General features: G+C 44.4%; 2 protein-coding genes across 2 annotated transcripts; one reads left to right on the top strand and one right to left on the bottom strand.

The window, feature by feature from the left end:
• Positions 1 to 7,269: 7,269 nt before the first annotated feature.
• On the bottom strand, positions 7,270 to 17,720 carry ppp2r1bb (protein phosphatase 2, regulatory subunit A, beta b). Its single transcript, XM_084467324.1, has 15 exons — positions 17,563 to 17,720; positions 16,806 to 16,896; positions 15,918 to 16,018; positions 15,248 to 15,480; positions 14,973 to 15,120; positions 14,710 to 14,865; positions 13,864 to 13,978; positions 13,592 to 13,662; positions 12,438 to 12,572; positions 10,878 to 11,051; positions 10,414 to 10,474; positions 8,743 to 8,897; positions 8,502 to 8,644; positions 8,301 to 8,392; positions 7,270 to 8,193 (listed from the first exon to the last, which is right to left on the bottom strand). The coding sequence occupies exons 1-15, from the start codon at positions 17,638 to 17,640 to the stop codon at positions 8,177 to 8,179; spliced, it is 1,770 nt and encodes a 589-aa protein (XP_084323450.1). The 5' UTR covers positions 17,641 to 17,720; the 3' UTR covers positions 7,270 to 8,176.
• med29 (mediator complex subunit 29) lies at positions 17,665 to 20,133 on the top strand (the record flags this gene model as incomplete). Its single annotated transcript, XM_084467326.1, has 4 exons — positions 17,665 to 17,907; positions 18,034 to 18,092; positions 19,317 to 19,401; positions 19,582 to 20,133. 4 exons carry the CDS (start codon positions 17,665 to 17,667, stop codon positions 19,807 to 19,809), a joined length of 615 nt encoding a protein of 204 aa, XP_084323452.1. The 3' UTR covers positions 19,810 to 20,133.
• Between the last annotated feature and the right edge of the window lie 174 nt (positions 20,134 to 20,307).

Here is a 20,307-nt window from a genome sequence, read left to right as displayed (position 1 = left end):
TCTTGCTGGTTCGGTTAGTCAGGTAAACATAACCCAACACAAATACAACGGTTTTCCAACTGACTCTTGGTAAAATACAAACCTTTTAAATATCCAGCTATAGAAATGTGTCAAACTAAAGCATCTAAATTTCCCAGTAAAGATGTTTAGAGTTACCAAACCTATTTCTTAAAGATGGCATTGCATGCAAATATTAAATCATAACTGCAAAGCTCCCACCACGGCCCATTAGAAAATGCCATCTTCCAAACTCATTACAAAGCTCACATTGAATCCAACTAGTTAGGGGCCATAGGCTTTTCCCCTTTGCTTTACTTCGTTATGGTTTTTAAATTCATGTTTATAGTTCAAGCTAGGCCTGGGTGATATGGCTGAAAGACATTACGATATAACTTGATCATATTGATACTTGTAGCGACCTAAAAAGACCATGCTGGAATTAAACACTGTTAACACTTAATGACCTTCCACTGTTTTTCATTAATACTCCAATTTCAATGCAACAACGAAAACACTTAAGAAAAAAAAAGTAAATAAGTATGGCACCGTGTTTGTAACAAACCCAGCTGCTAGATTATGTGGTTGTCACTTATCTATATATGAAACATATTTGATATTGATCAAACGTCTATCACAATATGATAATTTATTGTATTATTGCCCAGGCCTAGTTCAAGCCAAAATCAAAATGAGGCAGGGGGAGTTACTTTCGCCCACCTGCAATCAAATATTACAAGGAAATGTGTACCACAAGCTGCAACATCTTCAGGACAAGGCATCAAGGTCGAGTCAATGTCCAGGAATGGGAAATTCACCACAAGGCAAAACAGCAGTGTTTTTTTTAATTTTAATTAAAAAAAATAAACACATTTAAATGATTACTGCCACACCCAACATGGGACAAAATGGAATTACTAAAAGCAAGTTACAATAGAATGCAACGTGTTAGACTGGATTCCATGCTGGACCACATTGCAGTAGTGCGTCTCTTGGCCTGGCTGGTGTCCCATGCATGTAGGGGTACTAGAAGCTGCGTCAGTCGTATCTTAATGCAAATAACTCCTGAGGAAACATTACTGCATAGGGAATATTATTGATCCAGGAAGACTCATGCATTTCAAATACAATGGCGTTGGAATGGACATTATAAAACAGGATTATTTTCAGAAAGGATAATGTACACAGTGATGCAGGAAGCCAATGGGAAGTGGAGGCTGCTGCATTTCCCCAACACAAGCCAGGTTAGTCCATTTCTCAGCTACTACAAAAACAGGAGTAAGGCAAGTGATGTCCCAACTGTTGGCCACCTTTCATATGTCTTTGCCGCAGACGTTTTCCACTTTGCTGGGCGTTCTGTCCGTTTCCACAAATGCACCTAAATAAGAAGTTATAAAATGTACACCAGTCAGTCAACAAACATTAGTTTCTTACTGTGATTTACAGAATTTACGGTTGGAATGTTACATCTGAAATTCAAGATGGATAAGCCATCACCACGTACCACTGCAACCGTCCTGCACCGCTCTTCATTGCAACAGGTTTTTCGGGATGATCAAGAGTGACGTTGTGATTCTGCATCAGATTGGCTCTCGAACCGGTACTCATTGAATAGACTATTAATAGCAGCAAAGTTTAGAGCTGCTCGGGACTCCGGTACGGGAGATTTGACAAACGCTTTGCGTTTCACCAATCACAGAGTTGGCCAGCTGACCAATCACAGCAGACTGGGCTACTCGGGACTGCGCCCTAAAGTGACAAGCTCTAAAATGGAACGTTTGACAGTCTGAAAGCTTTCTCTCCAAGAAATTAAGTGATATTAATGTGTATTTTTGACAAATGCATTTAAACCTATTCTAGTAGTCCCAAATGAACAAAAAATATCCTTAATATTATCCCTTTAAAAAATAATTTCCCCAAAACGCGTCCACATCAGTCGACAGTGGCACAAAGGTCCCTGCAAGAGGCACATCAAAAAGCAGCTTCAAACTTATGGACAGATATTTCGACAAAATTAAGGCCATCAAAAGGCCATCAAATCCATGACTAAAAATCGTCTAGCATGGCTACCGACCATTTAAACATGGACTTTATTTCAGGGCAAGAACAGAAATGCAGTTGTCAAACAAGCCATTGACAATTCTCAGCAGTTCAGTGTCTTATACTGAGAACCCTGCCAGAGGCCTTCATTAAATGCAGCGTCGCACAGGATGTTTCTGCTCGATGGTTCTCTTTATGCAGTTGCCACCGTTCCTTCACCCTAGTTCCTACACTTTCCCCATTTAGTTTGCTAGAGCACACATCCCATTGTAGACAATGAGGTAGCGATGGTTTGTGGGCCAGAGGGCGCCTCCCTCAGTAAATCAGTGAAGCCTTAATGACTAAAAGAAGTAACAAACGTATCAACAAGGCTCACCTGAAGCCAACTAACTACTTCAACCAGAAAACACATTAGCCTTATCCAGTGCACACCTAGCGGTGATCTGGGGGGGGCAAAGGCCCCCCCCCAGATTAAAGACAACACTGCGCCAATGAAACCAACGTCACAAAAATAAAGCCTAATAATTTCAACCAGTTCATGCATACAAGTTGAGATACTCACTGCAGTCTTCCTTGCTGAAGCTTGGTTAGATTGGTGGCCACAATTTTCCGGAAAGGATTGTTCATTCAAAAGCATTGGGTGAAAAATGTAGGAGTTTCGCAGCACGCAGAACTTTCGAAAGCACCATCGACTTGCTGAACCACGGTAAACGCAACACCGGTCAACCCGACGCAAAAAATAAAATAAACCCATTGTTTGCCCCTTAATATAGGAGTGAACGGGACCCAGGTGAACTTATTTAGAGCTAATTAAAAAACGGACGCGCTGTGTTTAGTCGGGAGGGAGACGCTCGAGACGATAACGAAAACTACCTGAATATAATTAAACCTCAATAAAAAATAACTTTAATAAATAAATAAAACTTTAATTAATAATTACAAATAAATCTGAAATAACAAGTGCCTGGCATCTATTGATGCTTGATTCCTCAAAATACATAACCAAGTGGTAAGACAATAATTGGGCTTTGAAGGTTACTGTTTGGTGATGTATTAATTTATCATGTGTCATACTTCACAAAACTATAAAACCACACAGTAGTTAAATACACTGTAGCTGTGAATGGATCAGCTATATGAAACACTGAAACTAATACCCTGTAGCTGCGAATGGATCAGCTATATGAAACACTGGAACCCCGTGTGCGCGCATACGTGCGCCTGTATGAGTCAGAATGTGTTCCGGGTCCCTGTTTGACAGTCACTCCATTAATAATTACACTGATCACCAGTATAACTGGAAGAAAACAATGGTCCCTGAACAAAGACATGTTGCACTATACAGTTTTCTATTCTCATTTGACTCCCTCTGGCGCTCCCACGCAATGCATTTATATAAACGCAATGCAATGAATGACAGTGCTTAAATGTGGAGCTGTCGAAATGAGGAAGCCTGGGGGTAGGGGGTGGGTGGGGATGGGCAATGGCCTGAAAAACATGAATTGTGCCAAGTACTTCCAGTAAACCGTCCTTGATGAGCCGGAAACCCACATCCCTAGGGATGGATCGATTCATCAGGGGTTGTTCATTGTTTAGCGTGACGTAACATTCGGCGAAAAGGAGTCCTCTCGAGCTGACACATGGGGCTATTATCAAGTAAATTGCTTCATTGAGGAGCAATAAAAGTATAAAGTGGTCTTTTCATGCAATATTTGTGTATGAATTAGATATAAATATTATATTGAATAATTGTGTGGTCAAATAATAATAATAATAAGATACACTAATCCCCACGGAGTAATTCATGTATTTGCATTTGACCTAACCTTACCTGCAAGGAGCAGTGGGCTACCACGCAGTGTATTGCCCAGGGAACCAATTCCTGTTTCTACTGCCTTGCCTCGGTTACCAGCAGGGCAGGAATATTATTTTTGCATGTTTCTGGTGTGGGGAGAAACCCAATTGAACATGCAAACTCAACAAAGAATCAGTGTTATGGTGTCCCTACAATTGGGGATGGGCCAAACACTTCCCTTTTGTCCTCTTTCCTATACAAATATAAATTAATTACATATGTTGGGGACATAAGACTCTTTTCCATGTGATAATCATGTATCACTAATGACGTTTCTGCAACTTTTTGTGCGTGGCCCAAATACATATACTGTTTGCCAACGACCAGGGTCTACTGCAAAAAGAGAACATACTGTTAGTCCTACCAGCTGAGCTAGATGAACTGTTTCCTAGAACTATCGCCTAAAAATATCACCAAGAAAGAATTACGTTTCAGGAGACACCAGACAAGGGCCTGAGGCGAGAAGCAAGGCTACAGCAGCGTGACCTGCTGTACTCCCAAAATACACAACCATTTCAACGTACACTAAGAACACTTAAACATGTGTGAGCGTTTCCGAAGTGTCAATGACCGCCTCATCCACAGACCAGCAGACCAGGAGTCTCACACTCACACACACACACACACACACACACACACACACACACACACACACACACACACACACACACACAATGGAGGAGAACATGCTGACCTGAGTGTAAACTTATATAATGTCCTGCTACTATTCTATAGAAGCTAGCCCAACCCAGTGTGTGTGTGTGTCCTCTCATACTACAGTCCCAGTGTAACAGACTGGAAGAGAATCTGAATAATTTACCAGCATTGATAAGAACCGGGGCAGTTTAAGCGGCCGCCAGATTTAGCTGGTCGCTATGGCGATCACATGTCAATATTTATCAAGATGATCGACGCTGACGTCGCTGACATTGAATGGAGGGGGGGGGGGGGGGGGAGCAGTAGTGGGCAACATTAAATGTCACTCAGAACAAAAAAAAATGTAGCCAGGGTCATAGAAGTGACAGACATGTTTCACAGGAATATCATATAAGAGGGGGAGAAGAGGGTTTCGGATGCAATGTCACAACGCCTTCCCCTGTGGAAAGTGGATACGGTGACATTTGTGGCATGACTTCAAGTGGGGTACAGAGCCACCAGCAACAGACATGGTGTTCTTGCTTTGCTCAACTTGCTGTGGTTGGGGGGATCGAAGGCATGTCCTTAGGTCTGAGTGGTCAGCACCTCTTTAAGACAGCTCCGCCACATGCTGCGTGATAGACAGGTGCTATGCTCACCTATTAGGGTGTCCGTCCTCAACCCCTTTGGGGAAACGGGGGGGGGGGGGGGGGGAAGGGCGGTGGTGGCAGATTGGTGGATCGGATTTGAAAGAAGAATACTAAACAACAGGAAGCCTAGTAAGTGGTTGGGCCTCGGAGTACTGTGATGACATCAATGGTTGCCGTGACAACGAGCACACACAGGCCGGATGACACCATCCGTCTGCGTCTTCGGAGCGGAGAAATCACAGGACCGGATCCCTACCGCACCGGGAACAGGCCTGCCTGCTGACTAATGCTCTTGAGCTGTGGGCAGCGATGATGTCTTGCATCGGGGAAAGGATCACTCTGATTGCTGATCATTGAATGGTGGGGAAGAGGATATATTCAAGGGCAAGGCCAGTCCAGTATGTCTGGCATGTGGGTATCAGTAAAACCACGAATAACTTGAGGATGGGACAGACAGGGCCGGTCTGTGGGTATGGGGTCGGTCAATGTACTAAGATGCTGACAGGAAATTAATTCTTTATTGATGTCCAGGCTGCCTTTGTTTAGCCACATTCCAATGCCTCTCTGCACGTAAAGGTAAACACAGCAGGTCAACAGAGGCACGGTTCACATGAGCTGCAAAATGCTTCTCGATAGATTGATAAACAGGTAGTTGATAGAGATGGACATATAGATACATACATAGAGACGGATACATAGACGGATGGACGGATATATAGACGCATTGATGGAAGGAAGCCTTTGGTTAGAAACGGCATGGTCCACAGAGGCATCTGCATTGACGTCATGGCTCCCCATGCTGTCAGGGCTCAGACTGCAGAAAATCCCTAAAATAACAGGATCTAAATAGAAGGAATTAGGTTGCTGCTGTTCATTACTGCCTCATGAACTCAAATGGATTTAGACATGGATTAAGCCGAGCCCTTAAGTAATCGTGTTTTAATGAAGATTTGTCGGGAGAAAATTGCAGTTCATAGCTCTACTGTGTCGGGATCACAGACCATACAAAATGCTATGCTCTTCGTATGGCGGCATACCAGACACACAGCAGGTGTGCTCCGTGTGAGTCCCGCTTCAGTGGCATCGCAGTGGAACGGTATACCGGGGGCCAGCGTCAGCCTGTGTTTCTTGCTGGTGCACCAGGTGTGGATATCCACCAAACGACCCCTGCTGCCACTCACCAACCAGATCACACGAGCACTTTTGGAAAGAGCACACCGGAGCCTAATAATATTTTTTGATTCGGAAGACGACTGCAACACTTGCCTGTCATTGTGCGGACGCTGATGCAGGCAAATCAAACCATTTGCATAATAACACAATGATGAGATACATTTAAATATGGGTGCAATTGAGTTGATGGGGAAATTGTTTACACTTCTACACATGCAACACCACTGTCCCAGCCGCTCGCACAAGCTAGACTAAATGGTTACTCTGACAGAGCTCCTAACATCCGCTGCATGAAGAGAAGCATAACATTTGCATTTCAAGTTTTCTTTTTATGATATAACAATGATCTATCTAGGTCAACAATATGCTAAATAGTGCAACACAAACACTGAATACAATTTTTTTTTTCTTCAATTCATTTTAAACAGCCCTCAGGCAACCCCTTGCTTTATGAAAGTGTTCCCCTGCTAAATGATTTAGTCTTACGAAAGACGTTGAATTAATGACGCCTTGTCCTTTAAAGCCAGTGGGTCTGCCTCTGTTTCCTACTGGGCCTGAAAACCGCTTGATCTCTACTTTCATCTGCACTGCAGCGCGCCACCGGGTCAGAGCTCTCCAAACACACGGAGGGCGGGGAACATCTGAGTCTCATCTTCAATATTTTGGGGTGTTCCCAGTTGGAGAGGAGATCAAAGAACGACTACGAGCAAGATGATGGAGACTCGAACACAAGTTCTGTTAACACCTTGCTGTAGCCTGTGTTTTTTAATCTTTATTGCCATCTAAAATTTAATGGAATTTGGCAGAATTAAAAGGGATTACTTTAATGCATTTTAAATGGGATTGTTTGGATAAGTCCCAGCTACAGTTAAATGGGTCCTCAGAGTACCTTACAATCTAGCATTAAGCACACAAAGCTCATTTTGTGTTACTTTATTCAGGTCAAGGGATACAGTAGTACATCATGTCATGTTGATTCTAAATTAAAAGCAGTCTTTTGTTTTAGACAAATCAACAATCAGTTTATTTAAGGAAAAAATATTGAGCAAGGGGAGGCAAAAAACAAGAGGTTTGAGGGAAATACAGGATCCCCCTTCCAAACCCACAATAATACAATCCCACCATAACCACCCCAACACCATAAAACATTATGCAACCTTTTGGCCTGGACCCACCAAAATTATAACGCATGCACTTTCTCTCAGGTGTTCAGATTTAAAACCCATTTGATAAGGCCTTGAAGCGAGGACCCGTGGTGGAATGAGGATTACATCAGTTTGCGTTCTTTAAACCAACCCGTACACAGAAAGAATGCTTAGAGCCAACGTCGAGTGTCAAAACAGTAGGAACTTTACGGGGCAACTGAATAGCACAGCGGGCCTAGACTACAGCCAACTGATGATCATTCCACTCTTGAAACCGTTCGCATTGCGAACGGTTTCAAGAGTGCATCTTAGTGGAGCGCATCTTAGTGGAAAGCTGGATAACAAGAGTCCTAGCACTTGGAGAGAAAGAGCCACAGCACAGAGCTAGCGAGGCACTAGTTGACCGAAAGGTAAACAGCGATGACAGTACAGAACAGTAGCGGCCATGGGCGTTGGTGGGGAGGAATGTGGCATGGGTTACAGTAGCACATCATCAGCATGCACCACGAATGCAATCTCATCAACTTGGAGAACTACCATGGACAGTAAAAAAAAAAAAAGGATAAAAGTTGTTAACAGCTTAGTTCTTTATACATTAACCAGTTGATTCTGAACATCAATAAATATCTGGCAAAAGTGTTTTGTGTTGTGTCGTTGGGTGGTTAAACGCTTTATTGGATTTACGCCAGGGACAGAACTGTGGAGGAAGAAAGAAAAACTGAATGATCATCAGGTTTACTACAGACCAGTAAAAGCTAAAATACAGGCTTGTCTCTGCTGTAGGAAGAGGGAAAACATGCTTACCACTGATGGCCTCTTGGGCAAAATATTTGACATCCATGTCTGTGTCTGTGGCCAGCTTCTCAAGCACTGGCTTCACTTCTGACTGAAGGGCACTGTAGACAGACACACCACAATCAGAGTGAGGAGCTGAAGTGGTGGCACTTTGTACACGTGATATAGCAGTGGGACATAGCACAGCAGTGGAAAGCAAAGACTACGCACTTGCTGTCAAGGACCGGTCCGATCTTCTGGAGGGACTTGGCCACGTTGAAGCGGACGTTGGCCACCTGGTCGTTGGACATCTTGAGGACCACTGGCAGCATCTGCTTGGTGGTGATGTCCTGGCCGCAGGCCTCTGACAGGGCCTGGAGGACAAAATCAACGATGCGACACAGCCACAACAAATCAGTCACTGAGAAACGTATCGATCACTGAACACTGATCATTGAGCCCTGGGACTCACGTTGATGCAGAAGAGGGTGGTCATCCTGTGGAGGTAGTTGGGGTCGTTGGCCATGCCCAGCACCTTGGGGACGATGGTGTTCTGGGCCCACTCTGCTCCAAACTTCTCCACCAGCTTCATCAGGTTACAGGTGGCCGCCTCGCGGATAGCATACACTAACGAAAGGGGACCGCAATGTGGGCGATGAGTCAACATGCGCCAGTCAGTCACCGCGACCGTTACCAGTAAGTGGATACATTTAGCGTGAAACTGATTTAGAAACTAAACACAGCTTGGCTGGAACAGGCGGTCACTAAGCAAAGGCTGGCGTCACCAGGATTGAACACCCCATTTTGATAACTTGAAAATGACAGTGCTCAAGAGGACACCCGAGTGGCCCCTCAGTAGAAGGGCAGGCTCTGCCAGGACGGCGCACGACAGGTCTGAACAGAATCAGCGTGTCACTTCAAACTGTAATCAGACCGCTGCTCCACACATAGCTGATTTGAGTGGCAGTGTTCACATCAGAAAGGCGAAACTACTCCGTTACACTACATCCTCCTGTTGAGGGAAGTCTGCTTAGGGGGCTCAAGTCATCCCACCACAGCCTGAATGTAAACGTGTGAACCAGTCATGTCAAAACAATAACGCTGCATAGCGCACTTGGATGGACATGATTGTTGATTGTTGAACCGAGGGACTGGCAGTACATTGTGTATTGTCCATGTTTGTCACCGCCACCGCCACCCCCCCCCTCCCGAACCTAATCACACTTCCATGTAAGAATTGGTCTGATTTGCGCAGTGCTCATCTGAGAGGCTTATGCAAGGGCAAAGCAGCCGTAACCCTAGATTCAGCCAAACACACAACATTCCAATGACGTAACCCAGCTGGTCCTTTGTCTTCACACTGTGTGTGTGTGTGTGTTTAAATGTGGTTCTAATTGGGAAATTTGATGTGAATAAAACCTACTAAGACGGGCAGGGGGTTTTCTCTCTAACATTAGAGCAGTGTGCAGGCTTGTGTGCCTATTCCCAAGTACACAGGTAAGTGCAGGAACTGTTTTATCGACTATCAAAACAGAAACGTGGATGTGATACCCGAGTCACAAAATGGCTAACATTTGTTGATTACTGCTTCAGAAATGCAAAGAATTTCAGATCAGATGATTAAAGTTGATTAAAGATGATTAAGACCAGACCTGTCTTACGACCGCACAGACCATGGTGCATCCCATTTTAAATATTGTTATGAAACATTGAATGCATCCGAAACTGGAAAGAAAAAAAAACTCCACCGTCGTCGTCTAGCCTGTGGTTTTCAGGTCTGGAATGAATCCGTGCCATTCAAATATGGTATTGTATTGCACTTTGGCTCTCTCTTGTATCTCTAAAGCTACTTTGTGAGGACAGGACCTCAGAGAGCTGCGTCATTCACAGCACTCTAATATTGGCACGGTGAACAGCCAAAGAGCTGCCGATTCTCACATCTACTGTCCCTCCGAGTTTCCCACCACCCCCCCACCCCCTCCAAAACCGTCATAGAGACGCACGATGCCGGGGTATGTACGGATGACATTCAGCAGCGTCGGTCCAAGTCACACTGCATTGCAACATAAGCCGGCTGTGAGTGACACATAAAAACAACCAACGGGGGACGATCAAAAAAGGACAGAAACGCAGGGTGTCTCACCGTGGTCGATGAGCCAGGCCATGCACAGAGTGTTGAGCTTCTCGTCGAAGAACTCCACGCCCTGCAACACAACAAGCGAACAGATCACTACCAGCCTGTCCACTGGGTCAAAAAGGCTACCAGTAACAAACACTCTATAACAAAACTTAGCATACAGGGTGTCGTTCAGAATGATACATTTTACCTCAAAAGGTGGCAGACCTTTTATTTATTATTTATTTATTTTTTATTTCTTTACTTTTTTTTTTTTTAATGATTATTATTTATTTTCTTTATATTTGTAGTTTTCTTTCTTTGACAATGCATGTGCGTATGTGTATGTATTATGTGTACCCTTGGTGGGTGGGATCGGGGTTGTATGTATAATTGTACTGTGAAAATTTTGAAAATAAAGTTATATATAAAAAAACAGGCTCCCAGTGTCGGGGACCGAAGCGCTGGGCCCGTGGCGGCGCCTGACTCACCAGCTGCCCCGCCAACAGGGGCATGTACTCAATTATGGCCAGGCGGACCCTCCACTTGGCGTCCTCGGCCAGCTCCACGATGGCGGGCAGCAGGGACTGGGACAGCTGGCGGATGCCGATCACCTCGTTGACGCAGTCCAGGTTGGAGATGATGTTCAGACGCACCTCAGGGCACTGGACAAGGACACACACACACACACAGGGGGATGAGGTGGGAGACTCACACCGTGCTGCCATAAACCCAAATAATAATAATTTTAAAAAGCCCAATAACACTGTAGTATTTTATTAGCAATTAGCCCGAAGCCCGGCTCAAACAAAGTGTCTTGGATCAACTTTGAGTTTGTACATCCCCGAGGCCTTATGTTTCCCATACATTTGGAACTGGAAATAACAATGACAACTGCCAAACAGATTGTGCGATTCCTCCTCAGCCAGAACACTGATTCACGGCGTATTAGCTTGACACTTGATGGAAAGCTTGTTAAGCAAGTAGAACAAGCATGCCATGAGATCTGGCACACACACATTCACCCTGGTGCGACCGACAAGATGAGCAGTGGATTTGTTTAACTAACACTGAAAATGTTCATCTTTCATGTTCTCAATCATCGACATCTTCTGATGTCTGTACCTTGAATTTGCAACACGGTTTGCACTGTAATCGCGTTAGTAACGCACAGATCTGTTTGGCGCTTTGAAGAAAACGGGCCATCTTTAAATAGGGCTTCAGAGACGTTGAAGACACGTTTACTTAAAGAGCCAGTGAACCCACTGTTTCAGCGGGAATTCAAGCAGATTTTCAAAAAATGTTTGGGAAAAAAAAAAAAAAGTACCTCACTCTGCTGCATTCACAGCAGAGTGGAATGTCCACATTGTGTTTTGGGGAGAACGGCATAAACATAGGATTTTACACTTTTTTCCCCATAAATTGGAGTCTTATTGCAGTAACAGTGATACAATGGCATAGATTATTATGTTGACAATCACACCACTGACTCGATAAATCAATCTCGGAAGGAGCTTAAAAGAGGCCGTTTCCAAGGACATGGTAGGGGGATGTTAATGAGGCATGATTGGGATGTGCCAACAGAATTACGGGTTTGTCCTAAGTGTAAGCCATAATGCAGTTAGCATAGGGCTGTCTCCCACCAAATACCACAAAAACATCCACGGCATAACACAATAAAAACGCTACTTATATACCAATACATGCATGTGTACTATAAACCTTGACATGCAAGCAGATAGGGCCTTGTGTAAGCCTGTTAGAAGATCTTTAACAGTCTTTATCCCCTGTAATGGATACGGCTTCCGTTGCAATCTACTTATACCGCCGACAGACCAACTGACGTCCTTGGTGTGACTCATCTTCCCTTCCAGACCAGGTAGGAGAGACGTGCATCTGTGGTACTGTGGCTCAACAGCATTAAGGAGAGCCGGCAAGGCCAAAAAGTCTACCCTTGCGTGAGGCTGCTCAGATCACATGGTTGGCCTGGTACCAGATGACAACATCAGCACGTAATGGAAGCCAACTAAGGTAGAGATTAGTCCCTTTACCTCGTCCTTGAGCTGAGCCAGGAACAGTGGCAGTAAGTGCTCGACGGTGTTGTCCTTTCCCAGGATGGTGGAGAGGCCCATGATGACGGAGGCCAGGGCGGACTTGACGTGCTGGTTGGTGTCAGACACTAGTTCCTGGTGGGAGGAGAAAGTAGAGTGACCAGTCAAAGAGTGACTCACCACTGTTCTCCCGAAGCATTACAACTTTCATTGCAATACAAACACAATAACATATGTCCTTTGATGAAGCGGGATCTACTCAATATCTTGTGGTTGAAGTTCCACATTTAATAAATCAAACTGAACATGGTTGATGCAGGCAGGAAAGTGGGTGCGGTTGTCACAAAGAGGCGATACTACACCTAGCCTCATCAATATGAGATCATGTGTATCAGAGTGGTGGCTCTCATGCATTGTTATTGCCCGTCAACACTATGGCTCCCATCCAAGTTATTTGTGATGGAAATGGATCCGGTGGATATTCACCAAAATAGAGCATATGAACCTTTAGTTTACAGCAGAATATGCACTGTTGCTAGATGAAGACATGCAAACAGGTGGCGTTCTGGTCTCAGTGCCAGGGCAGGAGTCTACCATATTTTAATTTTAATTCCACTGGATGCATATTACAACGATAAGCATACACCTTACTTAGGCTATCTACATGCATTCTCACTCTTCAGTCCATACTCAAATTCTAGTAATTCTAAAAACTGTTAACAGTTTACAGATTGTGAATATATTGGTTGAAAAAGCTACATTAATGCATTAATGAGATGCATGTTGTGGATTAAATCTAACGTTTCAATCAAAGTAAAGGTAAATAATAAAAAAGGGTTAAAAAAACAGCTACATTGAACAAAAGAAAATATTTACTGGCAATGACCTTAAGGATTCTGACCAGAGGTTAATTGTTCTGGGTGAAATACTTTATCAAACAGTGCCACCTGTTGTTCACATGGCCAACTGCAGCATTGGACATTCTGCCTTTCATGAAGGGGCATGACAAGAACCCATGACTGTGACAATGCCTCGAGGAAGAGCTATTGATATGTTCTCCATTTGTGTGCGAGTCATTTAAATCCAGGAAAGGTTTGCCCCCACAACCCACATGATTGTCTAAGTGGGGCAGCAGCTCCGTACAAGGCATTTACCTTGACGCATGGCAGAATGTGAGTCATGATGATCTGCTCACGACTGTCCTCTGGAAGATTCTCACAGAATTCTGAAAATAAGAAGTTACATTGTGTTAAAGCCACCAATATTTACAGAAATCAGCAAGACAATGTGTTGATAATAGTCTCTGTAGTCAATAACCATATTTTTTTTGGAGGCCAAAAAATATTTTGGTCGATATCTTTATTAATGAACAAAGAAAAACCTAGAATAATCATTACAGTGCAGGTGCTCAAACATGTTAAGGCACCTTTGACTTTGTTGGCTGCTGCCGCACGGACCTCAGCTTCACAGTCCTTCAGAAGGTTCTGGAAGGCCGGGACCAGGTCGTTCTTGGTGATCTCTGGCCCGACCGCTTTCTGAAGCTGAATTCAAAGAGATAACCGCAGTCAACAACCAAAAAGAGCACATCACATGAGGATCTAAAAATGTGCTGGAACTGGGAAAGACTGAAATGTATGCACACTCACACAATAATAACCATTATACATAGAAAGGCTGAGGATGAAGGGATTTGATTATAAAACAAAGACTTGACTAGTTTATATTTGTAAAAGGTCTTCCTAGTAGAGGCCAGTCTCAGCTACTGTAGCCGTGGGAGGTTTTGTCTGCGCCACAAATATTTTATTCTTGTTTCTCAGAAGCTTGCCAATTTCAGGAGAAAAAAAAAAATCCTTCTGAAAACATGCATAAGCACACCATCGTCTTCCTATCTATTCATGCTTAAGGAAGTTATTTCTCAAAATTGCTTTCGAGTTATTTGGCTGCTTGGGTAAAGCCGCAACTTTAGTTTTGCAAGACTACCATTATGTACAGGCTACTTCGGTGAACTTTGTAGACTAATCCCACTGTATTATGATTATTTTGATTCATGATTAAAGTGAACCCATCTGTGAGCAGGTTCTTAAGTGGTCCTGAACAGGTATTGTTCAATTATCCGAATAAAAAGTCTTGTGTTGAGGTATGCATTATTTTGAGGGCAGAATCTCACCACCATCCTAAACTAATGCAGCTGGCCAGTGTTCAGTTAGCCAAATTACCAAGTTAACTCCTTAACTGGCAGTTAACAACGACAGCAAGAAAAGAAAAAACAGACCTCTGAGAACTTGTCTGCCACCATGTAGCGGACCCTCCAGGACTTGTCCTCAGCAGCCTGGCGCAGTGTCGGCATGACCAGGGTCTCCAGATCCTCCTGGGGCAGCAGGGTGGCGATGCTCACACAGGCCTCAACGGCTAGCAGACGCACTGAGTCCTGATAGGAGAAAGCAATGTAGTCAATTCAACCTGGGAGGATTTTGGTTGAGGTGGGGTCAGGGAAATAATGGTAAAAAAAAAAAAAAAAGCACGAGGCTCACGTACCTGCTCGTCAGAGGCCAGAGCAGTGAAGAGGGAAATGATGTCACTCTTGACATAATCCAGCTCCAAGACCTTTGCAAACTCCCCCAGTTTGGAGGCAGCAGCACGACGCACCATGGGAGTGTCATCAGAACACAACGTACGGAAGTGCCTACGGAGACAACCAGACATTTTAACAAAATGGTGTTGGAGCTATTGCACATATAAATAAGAAACAATCCAAGTCAAAAGGTTTCACAGGGAGCACTTTGATTTACAATTGCGAGAAATCCACTTACTGGCGAATCTCGGCCTTGACAGTGCTAGACACTCTGGGATAGCAGACGCTGAAGAGACCACAGGCGGACGTACGGGAGGTGAACCAGTCACCGCTAGCCAGCCTCTTCACCAGGGGCTCAAAGTGGACCTCCAGGTCCACCGGAGAGTGCTCCTGAGATATCTTGCGCAGTGACTCCACGGCCTTGTCTCGCACCACCGTCTCCTCTACTGTGGCCAGACTCTCCAAAGGAGGCTGCGGTGACACAAGCATTATGCGGTCACAGCAAGCAGGCTTCGAGCTCACGTTTTCATATGTGCACGTCCGTTTATAGATATTTGAGTGACTCAGGAGTCCTATGGTTGCAGTAAAATTAGCACATAAAACAGATGTGTGTAGGTATGTAACGGATTCCAACTAGCCTGGGCTAGCTGGCAGTATGTTGTAAATCCTCACACCCCTAGCCTTAAGAATGCTTCTAACCGCTGAGTTAGAAGCCTGTGCTTTTAGCTCAGTGGTTAGAGCGTTCGACTCCTGTGCTGGTAGTGTCGTAGTTCGAGAGGTGGCAGGTTCGAGACCCATGAGCGGTCGAACCGGCCTTTGCTACAGGTATAATCTTGGATTTCCCTCCCAGGGTCAAGTGTTTGGACTACATTATGTAGCATCACATACGTTCTGTTGTCAGAACTCACCAGGAGACAGTGGACATACTCTGGCCCGCCGACCAGCATAGTGAAGTTTCCTAGCTGCTCGGCAAGGGCCAGGAGCACCTCATCTTCGTCATAGATGGTATCTATGGACAGCAAAGTAGATGTATATCTCACATTCACACATAAATTCCAACAGCTCAGCAACTTGTTAGGGAAATAAAACATTACATAAATATGTTTATGAGAAACCATTCGGTTTTAATTGCAGAAGGGTTGAAGGTCAAACTTGTTGGATAAGGTGGGACATGTTGGATAAGTTCTAGCATGTTTGATGAGGTAAAACATGTTGAGTGAGGTCTAACATGTTGGCTAAGTTTTAGTCTCAAAAATCTGACTTTCGATTGACATGACTCGTTTCAGTGTTAACAGGGCGTTTAATTATTTTTTTTGCTTTAAATTTGCTTTGATCATGTTCCTGTCTAGGGTGAGGTCTGCATGTGCACGTCTGTCAGGAATCAAAACCGCCTGACACGCGGATCCAGACATGACATACAAACTATTCAAAGGTTCCAAAAAAGTCAAACAGGTAATGCCTGTCGATTATGGTGAAACAAATTACTAGTAGGCAAAAACTTGGGACATGAAATCAGACTTGGAACGGTTGGCCTAACCGAAAATACCAAGGCGATGTGCAACGATTGCAAGACTTTATCACTGCCTGAAGTGTCTGAAGGTTTAAAATCAAAGACGTGTAGTAGACTGGCCACTGTAGAAGATTGTCCCTAAAGACTGAGTTTCTCTCTGTCCGGATGAATATCTCCGTAGAAAAGAAAGACAAGAAAATGCTGGATATTGTTTGATCCTGTTGGATGAGGTCTAAAGTGTTGAATGAGCTGGATCATGTATAAAGATATAGGGATAAATTGATACCTGTCAGGAAGGGGAGCAGCTCAGTGCGGGTCCTCTCCACTCCCAGAGCCAAGGCGATGGTGGACAGCTTCTTAATGCTGTTGAGTCGTAACTGACGGAATATCAAAGAATTACGTTAACGTTCATCATGTAAATCAGGGTTCTGGGCACCGAATAGCAGGGACAGAGTTTATAATTTACTCGTTTATTATTTACAGCGTTTGCCTCTCGCCTAGTTAAAGTGGAGTCAACCCTACACATACATTGTGTCAAGGAATGCACGACTTTAAATATACATAAAACACTGATCAATATAAACAGTATGGATAAGGGATGATCTATAAGCGTATCAAACACGTTCAGCCTAATTCTAACAGGTCTGATCCTATACTAGGGCCCCCGAGACCTGGTTGTGTCTCCTCGGTTAGCAACACTGCTAACAGCCCTTGCTAACAGCGCTACAGTCCTACAGATAAACACAACAGCTCAATATTTATACACCAAGACGGCAGCACGCGGGGGATATTTCACATGTATACACCACACAGCCCGCTGTGTAGGCAACATATAGGAATATATGAGACGAGGTGCTGCTAATGGAGCAGTGTGCCCGCAGCAAGGCGGAGTCGCCCGGTTGAGCACCGCGTCGGGCCTCTGCTGCAGCGGCAGCTAACGTTAGCATTCACTAGCTCACTTATCACAAAACGCACGAACCACACCACAGACAATGTCCAATGTTCCACGGATTTATGTCCGAGGTAATTCAGCAGAGTATTACCTGGACATCTTCATTTCGCAGCTCGTCGATGAGCACGGCGATAGGGTACAGAGAGTCGTCTCCGTCTGCTCCAGCCATTTTGGATGTGGTGAGTGTAATCGAATGGCGCTCCTGCTTCACTACGGGCTTCCTGTTAAAGTACGCGAGAGTTCAAGACGAGATCTCAAATCCGCCAGGTCGGTCAAAATGGCAGCACAGCAGCAACAGCAGCAGGGTTTAGGAGCGGTTCCGCCGACCGGGATGCAGCAAGCTACATCTATACAGCAACAACTTAGTCAACAACAAGACGTGGACCCGGTCCAGAGGTTCAAGATGTTGATCCCGCAGCTGAAGGAGAGCCTGCAGGTAACCTGTGGGGGTCAACCCTGATCACAGACTGATGGGGCCCGACGTACTCAGACAGCGTTAGCTTTTGAATTGCACGTTAATCGATGCGTCGATTTAACAAATGGTGTCTGCTCTTACTTTCAGTTTGTCATGAGGATCGCGTCTTCGAATTTGGGACACAACACGGCAATTGATAATGGGATGTATGTATTCTTCTTCACACGCATTGCATACGTGCAAGCATACTGCTTTTCAAAGCCACAAATAATAACAATGCTTTCACTTAATAATAATAATAATAATAATAATAATAATAATAATTCATGAAATTTATATAGCGCTTTTCAGTGACCCAAAGACGCTTACATTGTGGAAGACATAAAAAACACGAAAAGGGTGATGACAGTCAGAGGGGCAAGGGCAGGGATGAAGGTGGTTATGGGTAGGGGAGGTCGTAGGCTTGGGAAAAGAGATAGGTTTTTAGACTGGATTTGAATGTGAGAAGTGAGGGAGAGTCGCGGACAGGTTGGGGAAGAGAGTTCCATAGTCGGGGGTCTGCCTTGGAGAAGGCTCTGTGACCGAATGTTTTTAGTTTGGAGGGTGGTACGGTTAAAGTGAGAGTGGAGGAGGATCGGAGGGCTCGGGAGGGGTGATGCGGAATGAGGAGGTCAGACAGGTAGGGCGGGGCCAAGTGGTGTAGAGCTTTGAAAGTCAGCAGGAGTATTTTGAAATTGATACGTTGTTTGATGGGGAGCCAGTGGAGAGTGTGGAGAACGGTAGTGATGTGCTCACGGGACCGGGTGTGAGTGAGGAGGCGTGCAGCAGAGTTTTGGACCATTTGGAGTCTATGGAGGGAATGAGAGGTGATGCCAGTGAGGAGGGAGTTGCAATAGTCAAGACGGGAGGAGATGAAGGCGTGGATAAGGGATTCAGCAGCAGGGGGGGAGAGGCAGTGTCTGATTTTGGCGATGCGGCGGAGGTGAAAGTAGGAGGTCTTGACAATGGAGCTGACATAGGGATTGAAGGAGAGGGTGGGGTCCAGGATAACACCAAGATTGCGTGCCAGCGGGGAGGGAGTGATGGTCGAGGCGTCAATGGTGAGTGAGATGGGTCCAGTTTTGTTGAGAGTGGATTTGGTGCCTATGAGAAGGAGCTCTGTTTTGTCGCTGTTAAGTTTGAGGAAGTTGTGGGTCAGCCATGTTTTTATTGTAGAGATGCAGGTTTCGATGTGGGTGAGGGGAGGATTTTGGGTGGTTTTGGTACTGATGTAGATCTGAGTGTCGTCTGCGTAACAGTGGAAGTCGAGATTGAGTTTGCGGATGATGTGACCAAGGGGGAAGAGGTAGCAGATGAAAAGAAATAAATCACATGCCAGGATTTAATGTATTTAATAACAGCGCCATTGTTTTTCTTTTAAACCATTTTAGAAAAACTAATGATCTCCCTGCACAACGCTTTGACAAAAGTCTGGAGGAGTTTTATGCCCTTTGTGATCAACTTGAACTCTGCCTGGTACGTGTACACACACACACACACACACACACACACACACACACACACACACACACACACACACACACACACATATACATATATATATATATATATATATATATATATATATATATATATATATATATAAAGACTCATGGTCAAAACGGAATCTAATAAGCATCTTCCTTGTTTCTACAGCGGCTGGCCTACGAGTGCCTCTCTCAGAGTATAGACAGTGCTAAACACTCTCCCAACCTGGTCCCCACAGCTACCAAGCCCGACACGGTGCAGAACGAGTCACTGTCATACTCCCAGTATCTTGGCATGATCAAGTCTCAGATCTCTTGTGCCAAAGACATCCACAACGCTCTGCTGGAGTGCTCCAAGAAGATCGCAGGAAAGGGGCAGCCACAAGGGATCATGTAGTCGACACTATTCTGACGCTCATGCTCATCTTAGTTGTTGGAGTGAAGAACACAGATACTATATTATTATTTTTTACATTGGATCAAAGGCTATCTGGAAGTATGAGTGATTGTGATTGAGATTCTTCCATGTCCAGGCCTACCATGCCTTTGTTTGTATTTTTTTTAGTTATATAAGTTATATGGTTGCTTTATGTGTACATAGTATCATTTCCAATGATGACCAGCAGGTGGTAGCAGTACCGTTTACATTGCTACTTGCATTGCAACTCGTCTAAATATTTTGTAGAAGCGCCTTTGTAAGAATAAAACCTTGGTATTTCTACCGATTATTTTTCAATGGTTTATCCTATTGAACTCTGTTATAGGCCTAAGCATTATATTCTGACTAGGTAGTTTGCCTCTCTCACTAAGGTGCAATTATCTTAACAATATTTTTTCTGATGTATAAATAATGTCTCAAAGTCAAAACTGCATCATCCTGTGGGCAATCGAGTTG

This window comes from Micromesistius poutassou (genome assembly GCF_964030765.1).
Source record: "Micromesistius poutassou genome assembly, chromosome: 4".
NCBI lineage: Eukaryota > Metazoa > Chordata > Actinopteri > Gadiformes > Gadidae > Micromesistius > Micromesistius poutassou.
Note: the sequence above shows the minus strand (reverse complement) of the source record. Positions and strands in the feature narration are given on the sequence as shown.